Below are 15,827 nucleotides of genomic sequence, written 5' to 3'. Positions count from 1 at the left end.
CGAGAGTTTTAATCTTCATGTGATTGCCGCGTACACTCCTTCCTTGATAATGAGTCTTCTGGATTAAATAGAGATGAAATAGCCGTTGCATTTTTATCGCTACAGGTTGTACTTGAAATCTCAACCTTATGGCCTCTTAATCACTCGACAACAGCAACAACAGGTAGAGCATATGGGAACCGCTAACCGTGAAGCAGATAGATTGCTTGCTGATCTGATATCAGGTGATAAAACACTATGATTCTTACAATCCAATGACCATTATGAATAAGTACCTTCAAAGCTCGGGGGGGCCCTAAAACCTGGGGAATGATTTCGATGCTTGACATGCAGTCAAATGCTCAATCGGATAAAATCAGATTTACTTGGATATTCGGCATCAACTTTTCAATATTTATAGATCCCACTGCTTAAATTAACCATTCCGTTTCACACTAAAGATTTCGAAAGCATGTGGAAAGTATGTCACCAAGAAATATCAGGGACACCTTTGTTACATGAAGCACGTGATGAATTACCCCTCAATTTCCAGAGGCTTATCGCTGACGTCGTCCGAAATGTGCAGAAGTGCCACCACTATCTTTAGAATCTCCACAAGTTTAAAACATTCCTATGAGTTGATTGACGGGAACGTGCTCGGCGCCATACTTATGTAGTAGAAGTAATAATAAGTAGTAGAAACAGGAAAAGATTCGATTAATGTGATTCTTTGAGTTTAAGAATGATGTCATGAGAGCGCCAGCTGTATATCTTAGGTTTGAAACAAAGCACTTCCAGGAATGAATTAAACAATCAAACAACTTGTCTGTATCTTCAAGTCGTGAAGAATAATTGCTTGAATCTTCTAACACCAAGTTTCATAATCATCGTTTCACATTCAAAATGTCTGGAGCTGGTACAAAGGTAAATACTTGCTCAGAATCTTTCATGTTCAACTCCATGTAGTTGCGTTTAATAGCTATCCCATGAGGATTTTGTTGGGGATTGCTTGCCTCATACGACTCAAGTTCTATCATGATTGCTAACACAACTTTCAACAGGTCAAAGATCCACACTCAATCATCAAAGAGGGTGCCGGAGCAATAGCATCAGATTCCCTTGCAGCCGAATCTACGAGAGCTGGCGGAGACTTCGCTAAAAATCGCGACGGTGAACCGTTAGGCGTCGCAGGCGCAAACTCTACATTTGCAAATACCAATACATCTGGAGCTACTCGTCTAGATCCTGCTTCCGATGCTGAAGCACGAATGGCGACTGAAGATTGGGCGGAAGAGAAGAAACTTGGAGTTACTGGTTCATACCAGAAAGATGTCGGCAACCCCAATGTAAAAGAGAGCACAAGTAATGCGGGGGTCGCACCGAGTTATGTGTCCAATCAATACCAGTCTGGCGGCAAACCGAAAGGAAAGAACTTGACGGAAGGGGGATTTGAGAGTAATGATGCAAAGAATGCGAGTTTTACTTCAGAAATTGGATCGAAGAATGATCCGAGTCGACTTGCTGAGCAGAAGATGCAGAGAGAGAATGCTCAGTCAGCAAATGATGCAGGCTTCCCCAGGGATAACAACGCAACGGGTGGAACTCCATATGATGCTTTAGGTGGTGATACCGCAGCTTAAGGGATTACAATTGATAAGTTCAGGAAACAGTCTGAGGAAATTGTTTGGAGATCGCTTTGATGACATGATGTGATGAAAAGAAATAAGTTTTGTATATGATTCTACTTTTGATGTCTTTGATTGTTTTATTACAGACTTCATACATCTGAGTGCCAATCGAATGACCCATGTATTATCACGTGATTCGGCATGCTGAGGGGGAAATTGGCTCAAGCAGTTACTTCCTCTGATAATTCTCGAAGACTAGCAGGACTTCGTGGCAGGAGCACTTGTCTCGCTGGCTTATGATCGAATATTATTGCTCAGTAAGAGATTGATTGATTCACTGTGCCCATATGATTCAATCGATAGAATGATTGAATTCAACACTCAAAACTGATCTGCTCGGACTTGCCCTACAGGAAGATGTGCCTGAAATTTAAGGATATAACTGGAAGGATTCGATCAATTCAAGTCAACCATTTCCTATCAGGATCAGATACTTGTTCTTCCCTTTTGCCATCAAAGAAATTTCTCAAGTCCTCAAGCTGTTGTGGTAGAAGAAATAATTTTTCGAGTTCTAGGTCAGAGTCCATTATTTTTGGAAGTGGCGCTAGTACCACCTCGCTTAGAAAAACCTCCCACCACAATTTCTCAAATATTTCCAACCAGCACTGTTACCGTTGCCATTTCGCCCATCCTTCAATTCTCCGTTCACCAGATCAATACTCCAACATGGCGGAACAACTTATCCTCAAGGGCACCCTCGAGGGCCACAGCGGCTGGGTCACCTCTCTCGCAACTTCTCTTGAGAACCCAAATATGCTCTTGTCTGGTTCCCGCGACAAGTCCCTCATCATCTGGAACTTGACCCGGGATGAGACTTCATACGGATACCCAAAGAGATCTCTCCACGGACACTCCCACATTGTCTCTGACTGTGTATGTTAAACCTCACTCGAAAATCGGTGGCTCTGGGAATTATGAGCGCAATCTGCAAATTACAATTGAATGCTGAGACTTTGATTTCTAGGTGATCTCTTCCGATGGTGCTTACGCTCTTTCCGCATCCTGGGACAAGACTCTCCGCCTTTGGGAGCTTGCCACTGGTACCACCACCCGCCGATTTGTTGGACACAACAACGACGTTCTCTCCGTTTCCTTCTCTGCCGATAACAGACAAATTGTCTCCGGATCCCGCGACCGCACAATCAAGTTGTGGAACACTCTCGGTGACTGCAAGTTCACCATCACTGAGAAGGGACACGCCGATTGGGTTTCATGCGTTAGATTCAGCCCTAACCCACAAAACCCAGTCATTGTCTCCTCTGGATGGGACAAGCTAGTCAAGGTAAGCTACAATCAGTCTTTATGGTATTTCAAATTGAAGTTGTGCGAAGTTTTCATGATGTTCTACAAAGTATTTGCTACTTCAGAGCTTGGGAGACCTTGCCATGAGACAATTAACACTATTTTTCTGAAAATTGTCTTCGCACAATTCATTTGATACCAAAATTACTTACTCAGAAAATGCTAACATTCAATTCTTCAGGTCTGGGAGCTCAGCTCTTGCAGATTGCAAACCGACCACATCGGACACACCGGTTACATCAACACCGTCACCATCTCCCCAGACGGATCCCTTTGCGCTTCCGGTGGAAAGGACGGAACCACCATGTTGTGGGACTTGAACGAGTCTAAGCACCTCTACTCCTTGAACGCTGGTGATGAGATCCACGCCCTCGTGTTCTCCCCCAACAGATACTGGCTTTGCGCCGCCACCTCCAGCAGCATCATCATCTTCGATTTGGAGAAGAAGAGCAAGGTTGATGAGTTGAAGCCAGAGTTCCAAGCTGTTGGCAAGAAGAGCAGAGAGCCAGAGTGTGTCAGTTTGGCATGGAGCGCGGACGGACAAACTTTGTTCGCAGGTTACACAGATAACATCATTCGGGCTTGGGGTGTTATGTCGAGAGCGTAAGGGGGTGGTTAAACAGGCGTGTGTCAATTCATCTTGAGGTTTTACGGCTTTTCCGGGGTTTGTGGTTCCTTGTCGATTGGCAGGATGTACTTCAAAAACATGGCATAGCAGAAGGCTCATGGACATGAAAAATCCAAACAACGTAAAAAGTAATTTCCATGCATTATGATCATCTTGCCGTGCGCGTGAAAATGCTGTGTTGACCCAGGTATTGACGAGTGATTATACATGATTGGGTATGCATAAGTTGCGGGGAATAATTATTGACAGGCAAACTAGTGCCACTTTAATATGGACTTTTACGGGCGCGTCCCCCAAATTCTAAACGCGTGTGTCGAAAGCCACTTTGTGTGATGATCATGAACCAAACCTATTACTTAGAGTCAATCTCCACCAATTGCTCAGCATGGTTGCTTGCCCCATTTGCGAAAAGCAAGTGAAAGCTAAAGACATTAATAGTCACATTGATTCGGGATGTGAAGACTTCATTGACACAGTCTCTCCTCCACCTACTCAGCAGAATGCATTTGTTTCGCAGAAACCAGCTTCCACGCAGAAGCCTTCCGTCTCCAACTTCTTTTCGACACCTGCGACTAAGAAGACAGCATTGCATCCTACCCCAAAGATAGAACAGAATTCGACGTCCAATTTTCAGCAGAAAGTGCAAAATGGAACAACTGGGAAGCGGCAAGAAGATGGGAGTGCGAGTGGATCCTTGACTTTTCAGCGGAAGAGATCATTTGACGATGCCGAGACAGAGTTACAGAGGGAAAATGATACTGTCGATCCACCGGCGAAGAAGATTAAGACCAACGCCTTTCAAAAGGTCGCTCCGTTAGCAGAACGAATGCGTCCGAGAAGTCTAGACGAAGTGTGTGGACAAGAGTTAGTTGGGCCACACGGAGTTTTACGCAGTCTCATTGAACAAGATCGTGTCCCATCAATGATACTGTGGGGTGGCGCTGGCACAGGTAAAACTACAATTGCACGGTGTGTGGCTGCAATGGTAGGAAGTCGGTTTGTCGAGATCAATAGTACATCTACTGGGGTGGGCGATGTGAAGAAAATATTTGCTGAGGCAAGAGGGGAACTGGGACTTACTGGGAGGAAGACAATAATATTTTGCGATGAGATCCATCGATTTTCGAAGAGTCAACAGGATGTATTTCTTGGGCCTGTGGAAAGTGGGCAGGTCACTCTGATAGGAGCTACTACCGAGAATCCGTCTTTTAAAGTCCAGAATGCTCTGCTGTCCAGATGTCGGACATTTACATTATCGAAGTTGACGGATGAAGACATATTAGAGATACTAGAAAGGGCTTTGAAGACCGAGGGGCCAAATTATACTCCTACAGATCTTGTGGATACAGAGCTCTTGAAGTATCTATCTGCCTTTTCTGACGGTGATGCTCGGACGGCCCTGAATCTCCTAGAGCTAGCCATGGGCTTGTCTACAAGGCCCAATGTCACTAAGGAGGACATCAAAGCTTCTCTTACTAAAACGCTGGTGTATGATAGAGCTGGCGATCAACACTACGATACTATCTCTGCTTTCCACAAGTCGGTAAGAGGTGGTGACGCAGATGCTGCTCTATACTACCTTGCAAGGATGCTTCAATCCGGGGAAGACCCTCTTTATATAGCTAGGCGGATGGTGGTTATGGCCTCAGAAGATATAGGACTGGCCGACAACACCATGCTAACACTCGCAACCAGCACATACACCGCGTGCGAGAAAATCGGTATGCCTGAATGTCGAATCACAATGGCTCATGCTACTGTGGCTCTTTGTCTAGCGCCCAAGAGTACCAGAGCATATAGAGGATTGAACAACGCATATTCTGCCCTGAGGGAACCTGGAGTAGCCAGTTTGAGCATCCCCATTCATTTGAGAAATGCACCTACGAAATTGATGAAAGAGTTGGGGTATGGAGATCAGTACAAATACAATCCTAATTACAAGGAGGGCAGAGTAGTTCAAGAATACTTACCCGATGAATTGAGAGGTAGGAAGTTTTTAGAGGATAGGGATTTGGGGACAGAAATTGATCCGGGTGCTTGGCCTTGAGGTCACATAGATGATTGTATTGGGTATACCTGGTGCATTGCAACGGTGTTTAGGTCTATGATTGGCGTTACAACAAGTCCATACTCTTTTACGAGGATTGTTCATTGAAAGTACCTAGGTATGTTGATTTGGTAAGGTGTATGTAAAGTTGCGCATGAACAGCAACGATTTATGTACATTTACATATATAAGGAAACACCTCTCGCTCCTGCCAGCGCCCGTCTTTCATTGAGCTACCGGCTCCCAAAATGTGATCCTTTTGATTGATTCGACCCCAGAACTCCTCGCTGATAATGCATTCCACCGCCCATACCTGAGATTCCAAACCCAAATTATTATTCGTATCTTTTTTTGTTATAATCCATTCCCCTACGGCTCTAAAGACACCAAATCCTCATCCATTGGCGAGGGTGGAGGTTGAGGCTGTGGCTGCGTTCTCCTTCTTGCCGGTGCACCTTTTCTGAAATACTGCTTCTCTGCATTAACTACCATACTGCGATCATCTAGCGCCAGCCTTGTATTTTCACTCCCCCTTCCACTACCAGAATTTGTAATTCCCAGTTCCAACATGGTACGTTCCCACAACGCGTGCCTTTCCTTACTCTTCGGATCTCTACCAGCCATTCGTTTCATTTCCCTATCTTTGCCCACCTTCCCAACCTTCACCAGCCGTCTCAGAGCCTCCTCCCCCATCTTGGCATTCTCCGCAGCCTTCTCACGGATTTTTCGCGGATCCGTTAAGCGTTCGCTCTCTTTGGGCGTCCATTTAAATGTATGTTTACTAGGAAAGGCGGGGAATCCTTTCGGAATATATGATTTCTGTGCCTTTTCCACCTCACCATTAAGCTCCACACCTAATATCCTTATGACATTCTTTGTCGTAGGGTCTTCCTTTGGTATGGGTTCTAATTCTAATTCAAGCTTCGGTACGGAAATTGGAGGTCGCAGATGCGGTTCTAATGATGCGAGAGGTAATTGATACCGATTAAACGCGTACGATATATCGAGGGGTATGGGAATATTTCTTCTCGCATTATTCATCGAAGAAGTGACTTGAGCAAGTAAATGCGTCGTATCTTAAATCTCGTCAACAAAAGGCTTCTCAGCCCACAGGTGAGGATATACAAACAAGTATCGACTTCGGCACACATGGCCTCCAACGCTTCTTCCGTCGCCCGGTCAAACCCAACGTGTTCCAATGTCTGACAAATTGATCGGCGCAATAGCATCCGCACATTGCTGTCGAAAAGTGAAGACTCCATTTTATCGGGACGCGACAATTCGAGCTCGGGCGGAGGGGTTTGCGGGAGGACGGGCGACATGCGTTGCCTTTTTCGATAAGGCTCCTCCATGTCGTCGTCGCTGGATGTAGGTGTCGATCGTTTTCGTGACACTGGGACCATGATCGCAATGCTTTATTGTATGTATGTTATTTTTTTCGCACCCACAGCAAGCTTTAAATAAACAAATCGCGGGTATGGGTGTGGAAAGAATGATTCATGGCCGTAGTGTGAATTCAATTGAATGAACGTTCCGCGTTATCGAAAGCGTAAATTGCTGCTTGTGAATATCAAAGGTTCAGAAGTATCGATCACGTGGAGAAATCGAGTTGACTGCTGCGGATTTAGCGTTGCTGCCTCAGGTATTAAGAGCGCGCTAAAATTGGACGCTCGGCGAGCGTGGGATGCATCATGCGATTTTGAATCTGAGCAAGCAATTAAGAGATACAGAACCTAATATTCTTCCCCTCGAAAGAAATATACAAAATGGCCATCAAACCAATTACTGGAGTACGTCTTCCTCTCTGTCTGCTGTGGGAAAAGTGAGGAGCTTGGAATTGGAGTTGGAAAGTTGGAAGGACATAATTGAATTGGGTGAATGGAATTGGAGAATGAGCTGACCTTTTGTACTGTAGATGCTCCGAAGAGGGCTCGTCCTTGACCTTAGCGTCGCTTTCGGTATGTGGTGAACAGATGTCTTGTCGAATGCGAATGGAGGGAGAGCATGAATGGAGGCAGAGAGTCTGCAGATATCGCAGAGGTGAAGCAAAGCAGTCAACTAACACGACCCACCAGGTCTCGGAACCACATTCGGATATGCCTTCTGGTAAATCTTTCCATGTTTAAACGGCGTCAAGACACATAGTATTAACATAGTAACAGGTACGGATACCACGTCCCAGCCGTCCGCAAGCGCGATGCATTCTACGCCAAGTTGGAGGATCAGAGAGCTGCCAATGCTGCTGCATGAGGAATGAGGATAGACAAAAGGACATAGATTGGACTAGGTGTCTCGGTATGGTGGATGGTTGAAACAGGCAGAGGTGGAGGGAAGGATATTGCATGCTGGGAGGCTGGAATGGGTAGGCAAGCTGTACATTACCAATATCGATGATGCTTTGGCAATGCATGCATTTTATTCTCTTCGGAACTGTGAGAAATCCTTTTGGGAGAAGCATGTGTCTATTTGGAGAAGCCATGTGATGGGCGGATGAGGCCTTGGGTATCTTGCAACGAAAAGCAGAATGGGGTGCAGTGGTTTTCATGAGAAATGCATTGGATATTCGTGGCCTATTTGTTTGCTTGGATTCTTTGAGAGTAGGAAAATGCGCTTGAAATATACACTGTATCGAAATTGGGGTACTGGGTGGTAAAGCCGTACCGCGCTCTTTTGATTGATTGCTTCATTCAAGCAAAGCAAAGGTTTGATATTCTTGCCATTCCCATAATATGTCGGACAACATTTAATACTACTACACATACAGCACATAAAAAGCCCTCCCAACTCAAGGCTCTCTCCATGTTCAAATTGATGATACGCATTGCGCATGAGCATGGCATCCCATCACGTGTACTATGCTCCATCTTAACGACCATTGTAGAGCTTAAGGCAAAGCAAATCCACGCTTCACCGGCATTCCCAATGCAGATTTATCTTCTCCCTCTATCCCAACTTCCACACAACCTCCCCACCCTTCTCCCCCATCCCTCTCCATCCCTTCCCCCTAGCAACCTCCTCCCTCCTCTCCCTCTCCTCCAACATCTCCTCCACACTAGCCCCCATCCCAAACGCCCCAACCTCTTCCCTCTCCACCCTCAACCACCCTCTCCACCCCATCACCACCTCCGGCCTCCCCATCCCCCTCAAACTCCCCATATCCACACCCTCTCTCCCCTCAACCCCAAAAAGTATCGTCCCTCCAAATTCCCTCCCATAACTGTCATGATTCCCATACAACATATATTCCTCCACCCCCTTCAACGTACTTTCCAGATTCTGAGCTGAAGGTCTAAAGATATGAAGATGTTTAAGATCCGACCTCCTCAATCCATTCTCCTTCAGTCCTGCTTCAAGTCCCTCATCTTCTTCTCCATCATCTTGAAATACTAGAAACGAAGGAGAGAATCTTGAGTGCACATCAATCAACACAACGCACTTTCCTACCTTTCCATCCTCATTTCTCAGAAGTGCGGTTAATATATGAATTAGCAGCGGTAACTGTCTCCCCGAAACAGACAGTCTCGGTTGGTTTTGATACGAATTAGACCACAGTTCATCTAGAGAATGTATATGAGTTCTCGACGGACGGGGATTCAATGTATTTGTAACAGTGGTTAGAAGCTTGTGATATTTATCAGCTTCAATTTCTTGTCTTGTGTGAATTTAGTTGCCAGGAAAATAAAAGGAGGGAGGGGAGATTCGTTATCGATAAGCAATGAGATGGAATATCCTACATACCGATTCCAAACTCTCTTCGCTCTCATCAACTTCTCGTAATAATCTCCTGCCAAATACCTCTTCGCTAGATCTGCTATCCATTTTACCCTCACTCTTCCCTGTCTTCTTTCCCGATCTTCAATCCTCAATCCTTCCCCCCAAACAAAGAACAAATGACACCACCTCTCCTCCCCTTCCCACCCAGTGCCCTCCCTTTCGAATCAACCCTCACGTCCAAGTCCCAATACCGAAAGGGTTTCGACGGGAAGCTCAAAAACTGTGAATTACTGGAATTGTGGCAATACAATTGCGATTTGCAAAAGGATAGGGATGGGAAGGTTGGGGAAAATATTGTTTGTAGACCCGTGGAACGACTTTTTCGTCGGTGAGTTTTGTTTTCTTCGGGAGAGATTTAGTAGGAGTGGATATTGTGTCTTGAATGGAGGATGAGTAATGGATGCTGATCGGTCTATAGGTGTAAAGATCGAAAGGGAACTTTTATGGTGGAGACGACAGTTTGGGAGGGAGAAGGAAGTGCAAAGTGATAATCGCGGATTTGGTGTTGGATGCTTGTGGTTAGCGTGAACCCTTGCTTGGTGAGAAGATGATACTGCGGAATCGAATTGGTAGATGGAGAGGGCATTACACATGATTAAATCGATGATAAAATTGATTGAGGTTTACATAAGTTATTAACCTTTTTGCTTTAGAAGCTGTGCATATTTTCAATTCTCTACAAACCGTGAGACATTCGTTTGCCCCTAAATGCTTCCAAACACCACCATTCCATGACCCATCTTTGATACCAACTCCTTAAGCATCTCATCATCACTCCTGATATCTATTGACGAAATTACAACCTCGAAATCGCATCCAATAGCTCTTCGATCTCCTTGCTCTTGCTCTTGCCCGTCTCTTCCTCTTCCGCTGCTAAAGGAGAGTGGTCCTCACCGTCCTCCTCTTGCAAAGCCTCGTTATCCAAAGCGTTAAGTTTCTGCCGCACCGCACAAATCTTAGCTTGATCCTGCAGCGCCTCCAGGTTTTCGTTTGGGAGAACCTTCCAAAAACTCTCCGTCTGAACCATCATCTTCCAGTAAACTGCTAAATTTTCATGTGCCATACGATCACCCCACACCTTACTGACCGACTCAAATACCGGCATGATTGCAAAATCTGCAAGACCAATTTCATCGCCTGCTATGTATTTTGCTTCTTTGGCGTAGCTATCCCATTTAGCGAGTTCAGCACGGAAAGGCTTCACGCTAAAGGGAACTGTTCTCCAGATCTTGATTAGGGTGTTGGCTTCTTCGAAACGGGTATAATGACGGGCGAAATGACCCGGGGATTTATAATTCGGTGAAGGATTATAGATAGCTTCAATATAAAACATGATTGGCATGCATCCTTCAACAGTAGTTCTGTCATGATCATTGTCAATAAACTTGATCACTGGTGTTTCTGGTACAAGCGTATCGTCAACTTCAAGATCTTCTCGTTTCCAATGGAAAGGTGGCGAAACAGTTGCTTCTATCCAAGGGATGCCGTAGTGGTTGAGCATGAACTTCACTCGGTGGTCGGCGATGGGATCTCCCGACAAGAAAAGCTTTTTATGGTTCGACATGTGCAGTACGTCGAATCCTTTGCCGTAGATCTCCTGCCAGTCGAAATCGCTGTCATGATTCTCTTTCCCGAAAGCTTGTAGCATTTCTTGGGTTTGTGGTGTATCTCCATTGATGATCTGCACGGCGTCTTCTTTCCTGTTGGCAGTTGCACCTTGGCCCCAAATCTTTTGTTGACTTTTATCCAGGTATGTACCAATATGTCTGAACGTCAAAGATATACGTCCACAATCATAAGCCAGTTCAGCCTTGGATTTCTCACTTGCCATTCTCTTATCTGGTCGAATGCCATGTAACCACTTCTTATTGGTTTCCAAGCCCATCTTACACAATGAATTATGTGGCAGAGCTGCCCTGCAAGATTCTCGAGGGACGCTCTGAGATTCTACACATACCGCGTTCTTCACAGGTTTCTTTGTACGGAATACCATCGTCCGTTGAGCTCCAAGGCTTACATTAGCAATGAAAGTATTAGGAATTATATCCAACGTCTTGTCACTATGTTCGGAAATATGATCATTTCCATCTCGATAGAACTGAATCAGTACGTGGTTTAGAGAATGATCAAGTCTTTTCTCAACTATCTTCTTAATAGTTTCAACTGTAGGTGAAAATGATAGGAGAGCAGGCGATTCATCTGCCGGGTGACGATATATCGGAGTACTGCCATCTTCTTCAATTTGACCCTGGACCGCTACAAGCCTTGGCACCTCACCACCCTGGTGGCCCATCTTCTGCCAAAGGACCTCGTCCCGAATTTTCTCAAAAATCCCGCTTGCCAACGTATCGGGCAGAAGGTTTTGGATGACCGTTGTATCACCTTCACAAATAGCAGCCCTGTCGGTCAATGCATTATCTTCGTCTTTTGGTATCTCGTCAAGAGATTTCTCCTTTGATGAAGGTTTTAGTTGGATTTCCTCCTTCTCGATTACCGGGAGCTTTGAACTAGGCAAAGCCACCTCAGCTAGATTTGGCGAATTTAACAAGTCAGGTGACGTAATTTTTGAAGATGCTAGACTGCGTTGCTTTGATGGGATAGAGGGGTCTTCTACTTCCACCGGCTTTGCAGTGTGTCGACGTGATTTCACTTTCGACTTAACCTTTTCTCTCTTTTTAGCTTCTGCTTCCAGTTCTGCTGGCGGTTTCGCTCGCCGAATTTGTGATCGCAGGAGTTGACTAGTGATTTCGAAATCGTCTTCGATGGCTGCCGTCGATAGGGCTTTGATGGTGGTGACCTGCGGGTCTTCTGCTTCTAGCTTTAAGTTCCCCATTAGATTTTCAATCCCAGCATTCCGAGATTCTTTTGGCTGTAGCTCTCTAGGTTTAGGACGAGATTTCTTACTGGAAGTCGTTCTCCTTTCAGCGACCTTCTTTTGCTTCTGTAAACATTCAATGAGGTCCCCGCTGCTTATGACATCGCATCCCGTGTAGGCTCTGAGCTGACGTAAAGCTTCCTCATGTCTAGCTCTACTCCTGTACCCTAGACAATCCTCAATGATAGTTATGGCATAACCGTGGCGGGCAGCGTCCATTGCCGTGGCAAACACACTGATGTTTGTAAGAGCTCCAGCTATGTAAATCTCTGTCACAAACTTGCCCCTTAATTTTTGGACCAGACTACCATCTTTGAATGCGGAATAGTATGTTTTGTTGAATACCAAGTCTTTCGTAGAGATGGGCGCAAATGCACTTGAAATGGCTGAACCTCTCGAATTGGGTTTTAGCATGCGTGCTTTGCCTTCGCATTGAACTGTCAAAAAAGCCTCTGCTGCATCCCCCTCACCGCTAGCTACCGAAGGCTTGCTTTCTTCATTGGACACGGGCTCACTTTCGGGTGTCACTTTGTCGCGTCGACGTCGTAGAAGCTCGTTATCCGTTATGATGGCCTCGCTATCATTGTGCGGTTGATTGACTATCCTCGAAACCCCCTCCGTGGTAATGCTGCATATCCATATTATGTCACCAGAAGGACGGAAAGACTCGATAAGATTCTTTATATTGTCGACATAGCTCGGGGGGGTTTCGACCGGCAGCAGGCTCTCTTCTCCTATGAAATCGTTCTGCAGATCTAGGAGTAGTAGGGCCTGTCGCGTTCGTATGAACGGTATGGTTTGTTCGTCAATTTCAAACATTTGGGGCAACCTATGATGGATATCAACCAAAGTGTTTCCAGACGAATCGACTTTGCTGGATATAGAAGATTTAAAGATTGGCACTATGTGCTACGGGCTGCACGACTCTATATGTGGTGTTTACTAGCTAAGAAATATCCATTGCTTACATTGGTCATTATTCGGAAAGACCGCCGAGAGGTAGGAGCAACGTCGATGCGTATGTAGCACCGCATGATGCTGTAAGATTCCGAAGGCAACCGGCACTGCAAATAATATGCACGGATCTGGTTTCAATCGAATAACAGACAATGTGACATTGGGTAGTACATAGGCGAATGCGAGAGACGAAATCCTCTTGGTTAGTCGATACGATGGAAAAGATTATTGTTGTATGGATGGTTTGGATCTTGACATTTAGAGTTAGAGTGGAAATGGAATGTTTCTGTTCTGATAGAAGAAAAAAGAGGATAAGGAACACGGCCCCCCCGGCAATGATGATAAACTAATCCATTTACGATCATTTTACCAACATTTTGATGAGGATATACTAGGTATCTCCGACCTAGTAGGTAGGTGCTAGGTGATTGAGACATAACATATCTACTAGGTATCTGACAGACATGGGTGACACATGGTTAGAGTAAAAAGTAGGGGAAGAAGGAGCGAGGAAAGAAGTTAATTGATTGGGGTCTTGTCTTGTCGAGCTTGTCTTATTTTTTCCTTCTTGATGGATCGATATTATATTATCCATATCTTGGCGTACACAATTAGATTGATCAACCGTTGAGAAAAGAGTTAGCCGTTGACGCTGATCTTCCCTTCTCCCCTCCACTCCTCTTCCCTTTGACAGTGGGCTAAGAGAATGAGCTAAGAGCCCTATCTACTAGGTCCTATCTACGATATCTACTAGGTAGTATCTGTAGACAGCTATTAGACACTAGTAAAAAATGACTTCAAAGGCTCACACGCTCAACCCTCGCAACATAGCGAGCATAGCCCTTTTCAACATCGGCCTGTTTCTTTGGCTTCTTATTTTTCCTGCAGATCAACGCATGTGGAATGAATCCCATGTTGCATATCAGCATTGTCATGCCACTCGCATCTCTCACCTATAGCCATTGACCAACGGTACGGAGAACACACACGCAGAAATATGTACTACAGCATATAAGCAAGTTGCATAACCCGAAACCCGTACCCAGCCCACGAATCATATCATCTCGTGAATGAATCTACACACTCTCTCCGTAAATCCATTCACCGTCATACAGACTTCAATCAAACCGTGAGATTTCACGCGGTCTTGTGTGCGAACGAGCATTGTAGTCTGTACGTTCGTAAGGAAGAACCTCGGAATCCAAGTAGCGGAGATCGTAAGTGAAAATAACGGGGTCTGATTTGATACAGCAGGGGGAATTTGTCCGACGGAATAAAGCGAAGCGCCAAGAGGAACCTTTCGATGATACCGTTAAACCATGTATTTGATAGGGGGGCGGGGAGAGGAAACATCAGTGAATATTGATTGGTTTCGTATTGTGAAGTTTGTGCTTTCTTGCATTGCACCGGAATCCGTTTCCTTTGCATTATAACACGCACTTCTATTGCGCATGTAGCTTGTAGGTACCTAGGTATAGTCACTTCATACGACAAACCATCTTTCGAGGTAAGGTGTTTTGTATGTATGACGGATGTCTAATGGAAAAAGAAACACCCCTTCAACACTACCATTTATTTCTCTTCTCCATCTCATTCTCGTTTCTCTTGTCCCACAACTCAATGATACCTTTACCTTCGCAGCTAGAGCTTGAGCGTCAAACCGTTGAGAAGTCAAGAAAACCCCTTCAACACAGCCGTCGGAAGTTTGAACTAATCATCCAAGACTCATTTGATAGATGATAGTTAAAATCCCCCCCCCCCCACAAATTTAAATAAAAAAAACTAAACAAAAAAATCCATGCACTTACGGTCTGTACAGTGTACACTGAAGCATCCTCAGCATCATATGATCAATCAATCATCAAGATTTCATCGAAACAATTTCATTATGATCTTCGCGCTACTGCAGTGCTGTTGTCGATCTACCTGCAGCTTAAGTTACGGGGGCTCGAGCGGGGGGCAAAGTGTGGTGTGGATGATACTGGATATATGTGGATGGTCATTGATATGATTAACTTTTGAACATATTGGTTCATTTGCATGAAGGTTCGACAGGCACAAATGCTTATTGCCAACTGTCAAAACTACTCAGCCGTCCTCTTGCATATATCTCGTCGGCTATCTTCTGACAATCGATTGATATGGAAATATTTGCCTTATTTAACAATTAGAGTTAACAAGCGTGAAAGACCAGGATGAAGGGTGAATGTGTTAGTGGGAAATAAAGTATCGCCAACGTTAAGAGTTTATTCATACCAGAAGCCTCACATTTACCTGCAGAGTCGTATTCGGGGACCAAACGGCTCAAAGGGGACCTTGAAAAGCTAGATGTAAGGTTGCAGTGAAGGGACGTTTTTATGCTTTTAAGTTGGGCATATCACTTGATATCGACATGAATTTTATATCAATTCTCTTGGCTGAATCTCTCAACTTGAGGTGTCAAACTTCTTCCTCGATAAAGAGGGGGACGAGCTTGAAAAGCTACCCCGCGAAAAGACGGAAAGTATGATCACGTGCTATCGAGCTTCGAGATACCGAGGCTCGGTGATGTTGAGGTCAAGTTGGCCGACCATCTAT

The 15,827-nt window shown here is 45.0% G+C and overlaps 8 protein-coding genes across 8 annotated transcripts; 5 read left to right on the top strand and 3 right to left on the bottom strand.

Annotated features, from left to right (window-relative positions):
* Positions 1-882: 882 nt before the first annotated feature.
* EAE97_004357 (uncharacterized protein) lies at positions 883-1,619 on the top strand (the record flags this gene model as incomplete). Its single annotated transcript, XM_038874869.1, has 2 exons — positions 883-903; positions 1,041-1,619. 2 exons carry the CDS (start codon positions 883-885, stop codon positions 1,617-1,619), a joined length of 600 nt encoding a protein of 199 aa, XP_038734313.1.
* A 714-nt stretch (positions 1,620-2,333) lies between these two features.
* On the top strand, positions 2,334-3,576 carry EAE97_004356 (uncharacterized protein; the record flags this gene model as incomplete). Its single annotated transcript, XM_038874868.1, has 3 exons — positions 2,334-2,540; positions 2,632-2,949; positions 3,151-3,576. 3 exons carry the CDS (start codon positions 2,334-2,336, stop codon positions 3,574-3,576), a joined length of 951 nt encoding a protein of 316 aa, XP_038734312.1.
* Positions 3,577-3,982: 406 nt separating this feature from the next.
* EAE97_004355 (uncharacterized protein) lies at positions 3,983-5,644 on the top strand (the record flags this gene model as incomplete). The annotated part of the gene is made up of 1 exon (XM_038874867.1): positions 3,983-5,644. One exon carries the CDS (start codon positions 3,983-3,985, stop codon positions 5,642-5,644), a length of 1,662 nt encoding a protein of 553 aa, XP_038734311.1.
* Positions 5,645-5,875: 231 nt separating this feature from the next.
* Positions 5,876-7,274, bottom strand: EAE97_004354 (uncharacterized protein). The gene is made up of 2 exons (XM_038874866.1): positions 6,774-7,274; positions 5,876-6,720 (listed from the first exon to the last, which is right to left on the bottom strand). Exons 1-2 carry the CDS (start codon positions 7,045-7,047, stop codon positions 6,014-6,016), a joined length of 981 nt encoding a protein of 326 aa, XP_038734310.1. The 5' UTR covers positions 7,048-7,274; the 3' UTR covers positions 5,876-6,013.
* A 61-nt stretch (positions 7,275-7,335) lies between these two features.
* Positions 7,336-8,608, top strand: EAE97_004353 (uncharacterized protein). The gene is made up of 4 exons (XM_038874865.1): positions 7,336-7,434; positions 7,560-7,602; positions 7,720-7,750; positions 7,807-8,608. The coding sequence occupies exons 1-4, from the start codon at positions 7,411-7,413 to the stop codon at positions 7,892-7,894; spliced, it is 186 nt and encodes a 61-aa protein (XP_038734309.1). The 5' UTR covers positions 7,336-7,410; the 3' UTR covers positions 7,895-8,608.
* On the bottom strand, positions 8,588-9,463 carry EAE97_004352 (uncharacterized protein; the record flags this gene model as incomplete). Its single annotated transcript, XM_038874864.1, has 2 exons — positions 8,588-9,265; positions 9,383-9,463. The coding sequence occupies 2 exons, from the start codon at positions 9,461-9,463 to the stop codon at positions 8,588-8,590; spliced, it is 759 nt and encodes a 252-aa protein (XP_038734308.1).
* Positions 9,436-10,070, top strand: EAE97_004351 (uncharacterized protein). The gene is made up of 2 exons (XM_038874863.1): positions 9,436-9,746; positions 9,837-10,070. Exons 1-2 carry the CDS (start codon positions 9,535-9,537, stop codon positions 9,904-9,906), a joined length of 282 nt encoding a protein of 93 aa, XP_038734307.1. The 5' UTR covers positions 9,436-9,534; the 3' UTR covers positions 9,907-10,070.
* Positions 10,071-10,214: 144 nt separating this feature from the next.
* EAE97_004350 (uncharacterized protein) lies at positions 10,215-13,112 on the bottom strand (the record flags this gene model as incomplete). The annotated part of the gene is made up of 1 exon (XM_038874862.1): positions 10,215-13,112. The coding sequence occupies one exon, from the start codon at positions 13,110-13,112 to the stop codon at positions 10,215-10,217; it is 2,898 nt and encodes a 965-aa protein (XP_038734306.1).
* Positions 13,113-15,827: the final 2,715 nt, after the last annotated feature.

Source organism: Botrytis byssoidea (genome assembly GCF_014898295.1).
Source record: "Botrytis byssoidea strain MUCL 94 chromosome Unknown BBYS_007, whole genome shotgun sequence".
Taxonomy (NCBI): domain Eukaryota; kingdom Fungi; phylum Ascomycota; class Leotiomycetes; order Helotiales; family Sclerotiniaceae; genus Botrytis; species Botrytis byssoidea.
Note: the sequence above shows the minus strand (reverse complement) of the source record. Positions and strands in the feature narration are given on the sequence as shown.

Coding starts and splice junctions, on each gene's coding strand:
- EAE97_004354 (XM_038874866.1), bottom strand. CDS start 7,047: ATGGTCCCAGTGTCACGAAAACGATCGACACCTACATCCAGCGACGAC. Junction 6,721..6,773: donor GTGTGCCGAAGTCGATACTT/GTTTGTATATCC, acceptor ACGAGATTTAAG/ATACGACGCATTTACTTGCT.
- EAE97_004353 (XM_038874865.1), top strand. CDS start 7,411: ATGGCCATCAAACCAATTACTGGA. Junction 7,435..7,559: donor CCATCAAACCAATTACTGGA/GTACGTCTTCCT, acceptor TTTGTACTGTAG/ATGCTCCGAAGAGGGCTCGT. Junction 7,603..7,719: donor TGACCTTAGCGTCGCTTTCG/GTATGTGGTGAA, acceptor ACGACCCACCAG/GTCTCGGAACCACATTCGGA.
- EAE97_004351 (XM_038874863.1), top strand. CDS start 9,535: ATGACACCACCTCTCCTCCCCTTCCCACCCAGTGCCCTCCCTTTCGAA. Junction 9,747..9,836: donor GTGGAACGACTTTTTCGTCG/GTGAGTTTTGTT, acceptor ATCGGTCTATAG/GTGTAAAGATCGAAAGGGAA.